This window comes from Gossypium hirsutum, chromosome D12 (assembly GCF_007990345.1).
Source record: "Gossypium hirsutum isolate 1008001.06 chromosome D12, Gossypium_hirsutum_v2.1, whole genome shotgun sequence".
Classification (NCBI taxonomy): Eukaryota; Viridiplantae; Streptophyta; class Magnoliopsida; order Malvales; family Malvaceae; genus Gossypium; species Gossypium hirsutum.
Genome location: NC_053448.1, coordinates 1,590,229 through 1,601,110, shown reverse-complemented (window position 1 = coordinate 1,601,110; position 10,882 = coordinate 1,590,229). Strand labels below are relative to the sequence as shown.

The 10,882-nt window shown below is 32.1% G+C and overlaps 1 protein-coding gene across 1 annotated transcript; it reads left to right on the top strand.

The window, feature by feature from the left end:
* The first annotated feature begins 4,349 nt into the window (after window positions 1-4,349).
* LOC107942375 (expansin-A20-like) lies at window positions 4,350-5,831 on the top strand. Its single transcript, XM_016876029.2, has 3 exons — window positions 4,350-4,743; window positions 4,823-5,141; window positions 5,235-5,831. Exons 1-3 carry the CDS (start codon window positions 4,608-4,610, stop codon window positions 5,401-5,403), a joined length of 624 nt encoding a protein of 207 aa, XP_016731518.1. The 5' UTR covers window positions 4,350-4,607; the 3' UTR covers window positions 5,404-5,831.
* The last annotated feature ends 5,051 nt before the right edge of the window (window positions 5,832-10,882 follow it).

Sequence of the window (10,882 nt, the reverse complement as noted above, 5' to 3'; positions counted from 1 at the left end):
AGAACCCTTTTTCGGGAATATCGACAACTTTCGGCTAGATGGGTTTAGTGGCTCATGGTTGTAGTGGAAAAGAAAATAAATAAAATAAAAATGGAGATTTTATTGAAAGAAAATATGAGAAGAACAAAAGCCTAGACTTTTGGGGAGAGAGTGTTTATAGAAAAAGATGGATCTCTTTTGAGTCACTTCACCCCCTATTTATAATGCTAGGGGAGATAGTCTAATCCTACTTAAATTCCCAAAAGATAAATACATTTAATTGAAGATAAATAAAGATAAATAAAATAAAATCCTAAAATTAAATAATCCTTAATAAAATCTCTTCTTTTTGCATTTCAACCATTGTGTCCTCCATGCTTGCACTTTTGGCACCAACTTTTCCTTGTGTCGCACATTGGCCCATTTTATCTCTAAATTTACGGTTTTGGCCCTTAATTTTTCTTTTGCCTCAAATTTAGTCCCTATGAGATAAAAGATCATAAATAGCTCAAATTAGCAGGATCATGCTCAGAATAAATACATAATTAATACACAAAAATACGTTTTTCTAGAGTGTTATCAGTCCCTAATTTTAAAAAATCACAGAATTTAAACTAGAGTCTCCTCAAATAATGACTCTACTTTGACCATTCTTACTTATGACTCACAGCCCAAAACTGTAGTTCGTCGGTCCGTTGGAGATCCCTACTTCGCCAAGCCTGCTAGCGATCTAAGTTCACTAAATTCTTTGGCATACTCCAGTTCACCAAGCCTTCTAGCAAACTCTTACTCTCCAAGCTCACTGCATACTTTAGCTCGTCGAACTTGTTGGTCGTACACCTGTTCGCCAATCTACCGGCGTATACATTCTTGTCATTTCCTTTGGCGAACCCCTGTTCACCAATCTTACTAACGAGTACATGTTTGTCACACTCTTGGGAAATTTCCTGTTCGCCAGACTCCTTGACTGGAAAATATTTTTTTCGAAAAATTTATGAGTAAAAAATTGCTTTGAGGCTGCTTTATTGGAAATCGATTTAAAAAAAACACAAAGAGCACCTAAAACATCCAAGAAATTGATACCAAATCATACACACCCATTCGTATAAGGCGTGCAATATTGTATAAATTATGTTAAGAGTATAAAATTTATATATTAACAATGAATTTGGTGTGACCAAATCAAGTGGTGCCAAATTTCCATAATATTGTATAAAGTTGTACTGTATAAGTTTCAAGATTTTCCAAGTTATAATTAATTATTATTATTTTCAGCTTATTTAAGCATAGTTGTTCATGTAAACTTATATGTTGTAATGAAAAATAGTAGTTCATGTAAGCATAGTTTGCTATCACAATTGCAAAAAATCCAGTGTTCCATGGAAGAACGAAACACTTCAAAATCAAGTATCATTTTGTGAGAGAAATTGAACAAGCTAAGGAAGAAACTTTGTTTCACTGCAGTTCGCAAGATCAGTTAGCGGGCATTCTAACAAAACCTCTTGGGAAGATGAAGTTCGAGAAGCTACGATATGATACTGAGGTTCACAGTATGGAGGCCAATGGGGAGTGTTGCAAAGTGGCAATCCATGGAATTGCAAAGACAGATCGGGCACCTGCAAGCTCATCTAAAATCGCGAACTCATCCAAAATTATGAGCTCATCAAATGTGCTAGCTCACTAAAAGTGCGAGTCACCAAATGTGCTAACTTTGTTAAGCAAGCTTATACGTGCGAGCCCTTTCTCTGCAAGTTGTCAACTTGCACTGAAACAATGATAATTTTTTATGAGATGTTTTGGTTTCTAATTAGACTAAATTCAACCAATAGAGAGGTAAGTTGTACTATACAAGTTCCAAGATTTGCCAAGTTGTAATTATTTATTATTATTTTCAGCTTATTTAAGTAGAGTTGTCCATGTAAACTTATATGTTGTAATGAAAAATAGTAGTTCATAATATGTTTTACTTTTTTATTTTGTTTTATTGCCTTCTATTTCAATACATTCTTTCATCAAATAACCAACACAAATAATGTAGCATGAGCAACAATGCCAATAATACCAAGAATAACTCTACCAAAATACTAGAATAATAAGAGAGTTAGAAGCATGTCAAAATCCCTCAATTTCAAGCCCAAGATGATAAAGCTACTTCCTCTTAATGTCTAGGGTCGAGCTCATAACCCTGCCCCAAAATATTGACCACAACAAGTTTTTCCCTAGCAACAAGAAGCTTGGCATGATGAAATGGAGGCATTAAGATGAGTTATTCAAGCTTTTAGACATGATGTTGAAGAAATAGATTAGGTGTCTTGTTCCAATAACCCCTTCAAGTTTAAGATTGTAGTTGTTAACTTGCTGCAAAGATTGTAGTTGTTAACTTGTTGCAAACTTTCGGATTCCTTAAAGAAATTTATGAAGCGATAAGGACCTAATCGAGCACTTGATCTAGTACAATGACTATATAAATATTTTAGGAGCATTTGATGTTTTTAAGTGCAAAGCCTTCCCCCACTGCATTGAGGGGAAATGTGAAGAATTGGTATTTGCTTCTTTTAGAAAGTTTTATTTGTAACTTCGAACAGTTTGTTGACAATTTTTGAGTCGCTTTCATGCGTACAAAATGGTTTTAAAAACACCTATGACTCTTCTATCTGTTAACTTTCTTTATGGGTAAACCAAAATCGAAAATTTGTAGTTATAATTTTGGATTATAATTACCAAGGAAGTTGGAATTATAATTTCGCAGATCCATATCTCGAATACTCACGAAAAAAAGAATTTATTTGAACTTAAATAAACTTTCATTAAATTTCGACGGAGTATCCTCAACCAAAGAGAGGGAAATAAATTTTATTGAAAACTCGGGATTCCCCTAGTATGCTACCCATGCTATATACATTACATTTGAGTTAATTAAACATTTCATGTATTAGGAATAATTATAAATGCATTCGATTTTTTAATTAGATTAAAATAATCTAACATAATTATCCAACCCAATAACCAATTTTTTATTCCTAAAATATTATTTATTTAATTACAATTATTTAAATTAAATTATTTTCTCAACCCAATTTTAATCAAATTTTACGTATTAATAAATACTATAATTAAAACCCACCGAATATTCATCCAATAGAAATGTGGTTTAATTTCTATCTATTATTGAGAGAAAAAGAAAAAAAAGAGAGAAATTTTTTTGACAATAAGAGAAACCTTAAGTTCAAAATAAGGAGAGAGAGAAAAAAGCGATTTCCACAACCAATCTCAAACTTGTTCAATTTTGGTGTGGCAAATAATGGCAATTGTGCCAAAGTGGTGGCAACCAATTCGGGCAACAATGTCTCACAGTGGCCCACTTTAGCTAATTTATCGTTCTTATCCTCCCCGCCGAATTCGACCATCAATATCAACATTTTTATTATTTTTTTAAATTCCAACGATTATATCTGTATAAACAATTTTTTTTATTTTAAGAAATATTTATGTCTAGAAAAAATATTTGATGCTAAGATTAGGGGGGATAAATGTCTTAGAGGTATAATAAAATATGAAATAAATAAATATTTAAAAAAATACATGATAATTTTTAAGTTTGCTTGTAAAATAAGAAAAGTAATACTAATATTTTTATTAAAAAGAAAATATTTGGTACACTGTTAAGTTTTTAAACTCTACAAATAGGGTTAAGAGTTGACAAGTGTACTATAGAGATACAGTAAAATATTAAAAAAAGAAAGAAGAAGACACATGACAATTTATCAAATATTCACACTTTATTTAATACATTATGTTTTAATTCAAGAATAAATAGTATTTTAATTATATTTATTGATAATAACTTTTTATCATCAATACAAATTTACAGAAGGGAATGGATTTACTATTTTCGTAAAAAAATTATAAATTAAAAAATTTTAAAAATATATTATTTATCTGTTTCATTTTTACCAATTAATCACTAATTATATGCTCCTTAAAATTAAGTTACCGTCATGTGGATTTCAACCCTTGCCTCACAATTAAAACAGAAACAACATTACAGCCCTCTGCATTTTGTTGATTGGTAAAAAATCCGGCCTTGGATATATGATACATGAGTGGTGAGAGGTGCCCAATCCCAGCAGTCAAAAAAAGATGGTGTTTTTTGGCTGTGAAGTCCCTGGCCTTTATTATATTTCTTGCATAAAAAGAAGAGAAATGGATGTATGTATCTTGACTTTGTTTGAGTGCTTGCTTTGCTACAAACAAATCTAAACTTCCATACAATATTCTTAGTTCTTTCAACACTTTCCGCGTTTCTTGTCTGCCACCATCACTAAAGCCTTCTGCCCTCTTTAACTCTCTACCAAAATGCAGGAGGGGCACCACTCTCTTTTTTGGGGTCTCCAAATTTAATCCCACAATGTGAACCAAGGACTTCCTTCCTCTGCTTGTCTTTTTGCCTATGATCAAAATTTCATACTTACAACGCTATAGAACAAAGGACTTTGAGGTCCTTTGCTAAGGGTGGAAGGCTTTCTTTACCCTTCTTCTAACAATAATCCCAATAAAGAGTTAAAAGCAAAAAGAACCATATCGAAGCATAACTCAAAAGTTCACTTCAGAGAGATCATTTATCTCAAATGGGTGCCCTTCAACTTCATGTTTTCTATTTGATTCTACTGCCAACAATAACTTCCCAAGTCATTTCCAAGCAGGGAGAATGGAAATCAGCTACTGCAACATATACCAAACAAGCAGATGCATCAATCATCACAGGTACTCTTTACTTTTTTTTCCATTTCCTAGCAATGCTCTTTCAATTTCCAAGTTAAATATCAGTCACCTGATCTTGCAGAAGGAGCTTGTGGTTATGGGGATCTTCATAAGGCCAGCTATGGGAAATACAGTGCAGGACTTAGTACCATGTTGTTCAACAAAGGGAGTACATGTGGAGCTTGCTTTGAGGTCAGATGTGTTGACCATATCTTATGGTGTCTCCAAGGGAGTCCCTCAGTCATCCTCACTGCTACAGATTTTTGTCTACCAAATTACGGGCTTTCTTCAGATTATGGTGGGTGGTGTAATTTCCCCAAGGAACACTTTGAGATGTCTGAGGCTGCATTTGTTGAAATTGCAGAAAAAAAAGCAGAAATTGTACCTGTTCAGTATAAGAGGTAAATAAAAACATATCTGACTCCAACTACAACAAAGCTTTTTACCATAAAAGAAACTGAAATGACTGTTTTTGTTTGCAAACATTTGAGTAGGGTGAAGTGTGAAAGAAGGGGAGGGATGAGATTTAGCATGAGTGGGAGTGCTCATTTCTTTCAGGTCTTGATTACCAATGTGGGATTGGATGGTGAAGTTGTGGGAGTGAAAGTGAAGGGCTCCAAAACAGGGTGGCTGCCAATGGCAAGGAACTGGGGACAAAACTAGCACTCCAACATTAATCTTGTGGGACAGCCACTTTCTTTTGAGGTAACAGCGAGTACCGGAAGGACGGTTGCGTCTTACAGTGTGGCACCAGCGAATTGGCAGTTCGGTCAGACGTTTGAAGGGAAACAGTTCAAGTAAGGCAACTTTTTTTTTTCTTTTTGAGATTTTTATGTGTTGAAAGATGGTAGAGAACCATTGGTGTTGGTAATTTACAGTTCTATCTGTAATGAAGAGGTGTACAAGTGTAAACCAGGAGTTAGTAGGAGATGATTGAGAACATCTCCAGTCATGCCATGAATTCGGCATGATAGTCAAAAGAGGAGAAAAAGTGGCTACAAAACAGAAAAAAGAAAGTAGAAGAAACATGAACTGAAGGTCCAAGTTGTGCCTTGTGTTTCCTAATTAGTATATATATATTTTAAAGGTTATACTTCCCTACTCATATTTCAATAGTTGGAATGTAATTAATTTATTAATTTGTGTCCGACATCAATTTAATTAAATAAAATATTTTTTAAAAAATAACAAATATTTTTATAAGTTTTTTTAATTTTTATATAAAATTCATATAAAAAATTTAAACACAATAAATCTAGAAAATAATCTAAATACAATACAAGTTAAACTCAAAACATCAAAATATTCAAAATTTCAACTTTGTTATTTCAATCAAGATTTTATTGATAATTTTCATAATTATTTTAAAATATAATTTTCACTCAAATCTAAAAATATCCTTGACTTAATTCGAGAAAATTTCGAGAAAATTATAATTTGATCCCTTTGAAAATTATAATTCGAAAAAATTTCAAATTGAGTTAGGATGATAAAATAAAATTCGTTAACTCGATTAACTCGAAATTTTTTATTCGATTCGATTCGATCGAACGCTCACCTCTAATACTATACGTCGATAATGGTAGTAGGAATGATCGCAAATCAATAAGAAAAAAAAATAAGAACACGCAGATTTTACGTGGAAAATCCTTATTGGGAAAAAACCACAGGCAGAGGAGGAGAAATTCACTAATGTTGAAAAACAACAATACAATAGGTTTTCGGCTATGCGCCATTTTTAAGTGTTAAAAGAAGTATAGTCTTGTACGGATTCAACTTGTACGGCAAGGTCTGTACTGATGGTTGAACCAATCAGGTCACCAATTCCCAGTTTGATTAATTCATCAAGTTCGATCAAATAAATTATTAAAAAAATAATAAAAATATTTAAAAGTAGAGAAATCATTTTACTTGGTTTGTATTGATTCAACCCCTATCTCTAAATTAGTACCTCGACTGATTCTCGATGCGACTGGTCAATTCAGTTTGGTTCTAAAAACATTGGTTTTGATTGATGAAATAACTTTTTTTATCCTATCAAGTCAAGCAAGCAAGGGGTGAAGTCCGAAAACATAATTAATCACTATCGTCTCGACCTTGGGAGGGCATAATTTGAACATTGCTGATATAACCAAAAATTATAAAGGAAAAAGAAAGGAAGAAAGAAAATTTAAAAAAAATAAAGAGACAAATAATGTAAAAGAAAAAAAGGAAATAAAATAAGGTCATCGGACCTTCACCCCCACAAATCTCTAATTTTACCTTTCTATTTTATTTCTTTAATAAGTGAGTTGCACCTCAAACTTTTTAGGCCGGATCAAATGAGATTTGGATCACACAACTCTAACAATCTTGATGAAGACTTGACCTATATTCATAAGTAACTCCAGAACTTAGAAAGCTAAATGAACCTATTAGAAAAATTGATTTAGAAAATAGTATTTTTAGGCACAGTGGAAGTTAACTTTTTTTAAAACAAAGCCTTGTGATATTTATAGTAATAAACTTTTAATTGAAATAGTACTTGTGCTTTGTACGAGGCAGTCTAGGTCATTTCTCATCTTTCTACCGACTGATCTTCTTTGCTATCCTCGAACCTCGAATTGCTTTGATATAAACTTTCATACAAGCCTTCCAATAAATGTAGTGACTAGTCTCCAACTTAGGGGGTCAAGAGGTTGATGATCCTTCGATAGCTTGTGAATAGTAACACCAGGAATCTCTATTAGTTATGTTAAGTGAGAAGCTTTAATATCAATTGTTGAACCAACAAGCTGAGTCCTGGCCGAAATCATTGGGAAAGTTGACACATTCCAAACACTGCGAAGGATAGAACAAAAAAAGGGAACACAAAGATTGTTTATACAATTCGCTTTCCTTACATTTGCAGGACCTAGCTTAGTGAGAAATATTCACTATCTTTAAACACTTACATCAAGTGAACCTAAATCTATCACACCCTAGTGACAATTTCTTCACTTTTGTATATATGAAGACTAGAACTCTCACCATTAAAGTCTCCCCCTGAGAACTTAGCTTGTAAAACCACAAAAATTTTACAATTAAATGCACTTATACAAATAATGTTCTTCACTAAAATAGATTAAGTTATCTCAAATTCAGTACATCAATGTATACAAGTCTCTCAATTATATAAAGTTTTTTGAGACTTACTAACATAACAAAGATCTAATAATCCTTATTAAACAACAACTAAACTAGTTAAATACAATATAATATTAACAACCAAGGTAAATAAGGATTGTTGGCAGCTAAATTTTTAACGTTCCAATTCGACCTAACTTCCTTAATCCAAGGGATTAGATAGACTCGATCTAATCTAGTTCTCTAAGTGATATGATCTTTATTGATGAGCTAGATATAGTTCACAATTTCAACTCGCTCAGTCCAAAGACATGATTTAATAAATTACCAATCTTTTAAATATGAAAATTGCTTGTTTATCGAAATGTTTTAGGAAATGGGCACTTCCTGGTATGCACATCTAAAACATTCCACATTTTTCAACAAACTATAAGATTTATTCATAATATTTTTTGAAATCTTTTTCACCATATGACTATTATAAAAACATATTTAAAACACATAAGGCGTAATTATAAAATAAATTATTATAAGTGTCAACACAATACTATAATGATATATAATCCTGATAAATCATTAAATTTCAATACTTTACTAAACTAAATAATTAATTTAAATAACAACTCATGTAATAGCCCGTTTTCAGTGAAGTCAGAACAGTGGTTTCGGGACTACAATCCGAATCCAGAAGAAAAATAATTTTAAAATTATTTCATGGTCTGCATTATGATTTAAATATCATATGAAAATTTTGTAGAGAAATTTTATCGGTTACAAGTCTAATTATATGGAAAGGACCAAAATGCATAAAATGCAAAAGTTGAGTTCTAGTAGCTATAGGTATCAAATAGCTATGGAATTCAAAATTAGAGGTCCTTATATGACAAATAGACCATTAAGAGGAGTTAGTAGGTAAGTATGATGATTCATTCATTGAAAATTAAATAAAGAAAATGACTAAATTGGAAAGATGAAATAATAAAAGATGATTTTTTAATTAAATAAGAAATATAATCATTTTATATCATCTTTCCCAAATAAAATACATGGAAACCCTAGCTAAGAGAAGAGAACTGAAGCAAGTTTATTTGGCTTAATTGGGTAAGTATCTTTGTCCCGTTTTTAGTAATTTTTATGTTTCCGAGATCGTAATAGCTTAATCTAGCTATCTCGGGGATTAATTTGTAAAGTTATCAAAGTACTAGGGCTTTTTCATGGATGAGTATGCATGAATTATGAAGTTTTATGGTATAAAATGAAAGGTTGTTGATAGATAAACAACTTTTATAGAGGGAATTTTGATGAAATTATGATTTAGGGACTAAATTGAAAAGATGTAAATTTCATGGAAAAATTCTAAATTTTGTAAAATACATGGGCTGTTATTGTTATATGTAAAAAATTGGCTAGGCTTGGAATAATGATTAAATTGCATGAATTTCATTTTCCAAGCCTAGGGACGAAATCAAAATTAATTAAAAGTATAGAGGCAAAATAGTAATTTTGCCTAAGATGTGAATTGGATTGAATTGAATATGAATTATGTTAAATTGATGTTAAATTCATTTGTATAGATCTGAATAGACCAAATACAGAGTTAGAACGAGGAAAAGAAAAAGTATCAGATTAGTAGATTTTTGCGTACACAAACACTTGTCGAGGTAAGTTCGTGTAACTAAAATTGCATATTTATATGTTTTACATTGAATGTTGTGTATGTGAATTTGTGTAATTGACATGTATGAAAATTAATCATATATCTAATAATGTCTGACAAGTATTAAGACCCGTTTGGATAAATGGAATTCGATGGATACAGGGTTCTTGAATTGGTTGTGGTCCTACATGTGTTGTGGACATGCCACAGCTCGAAAGAGCGTCTCGTTATTAGCTCTCATGAGCTTCCTATTATATGGTTCTTGCGAGCTTCCCGTTAATAGCTCTTCGGAGCATCCCTATTGGTTGTGATTATGCATGTGTTATGGACACAATGCAACTCTTATAAGCGTCTCGATATATGGCTCTTCGAAGCTTCCCATTTAAAGGCTCTTCATTGGCTTCCCAATTAATGGCTCTCCAGAGCTTCTCTATATTGGCTCGTATGAGCTTCCCGTTACATAGCTCACAGGAGCTTCTCGTTATATGGCTCAACAGAGCTTCTCGTTTATGTGCTCGAATGAGCACTCCCGAATATGAATTGACGGATTACAGTTTGTACACCTTGTGTGTACTACCCGTGTATCCATCAATATTTTCAATGATTCAATGAGCAAAATCCTGACATGAGTAAATATGAGTTCAAAATGAATCATTACTTGTATATGCCTGAAGTACATGAAAAATTGATATTTGATGAATTCATACATGTTTCTTGATATTCATGTGAAATATATGACTGACATGTTTGATGAGGATATGTGTATAGGCTATTGACCAAATTGCTTTGGATGTATTTTATATGCTTACCTTAATTGTAAATGAATGGTAAGTTAAAATTCTCGTTTTACGAACTTACTAAGCTTTAAAGCTTACTCTGTTTTATTTTCCCCTGTCTTATAGTACTCGGAAACTCATAAAGGTTGGAGGCTGGTCGAAGCTTTATCACACTATCCATCGGCTCGTTTCGGTATAATTAGTAAACTACATTTTGGTTATAATGACATGTATGGGCTAAATTGGGCCAATGATGACATCTATGTGTTTGGTTGAAATTAGCCATTGGTATGACTTGTAATTGGTATATTTTGATATGTATATATATGTCCTTAACATGTTTCATATGTGGTGAAAATGGTTAAATAATGAAAATCATATAGGTATATTGATGAATGGTTTAAATAGAATAATTGGTAAAATATACTTATATGTTTATATGGTCAATTAGGTAAGAGTGAATGCTTGGATATAAGGGGTATTATGATATGTGTTAAACTTGGTTTTGGCTTGATTTAAATGTCTTGTATTGCATTGCGAATGTGCCTAAGTGTTGATGCAAGTGGAAGGCAATTTTGGGTGAGAAATATAGCTTGGAAATAGC

Coding starts and splice junctions, on each gene's coding strand:
- LOC107942375 (XM_016876029.2), top strand. CDS start 4,608: ATGGGTGCCCTTCAACTTCATGTTTTCTATTTGATTCTACTGCCAACA. Junction 4,744..4,822: donor AGATGCATCAATCATCACAG/GTACTCTTTACT, acceptor CTGATCTTGCAG/AAGGAGCTTGTGGTTATGGG. Junction 5,142..5,234: donor GTACCTGTTCAGTATAAGAG/GTAAATAAAAAC, acceptor ACATTTGAGTAG/GGTGAAGTGTGAAAGAAGGG.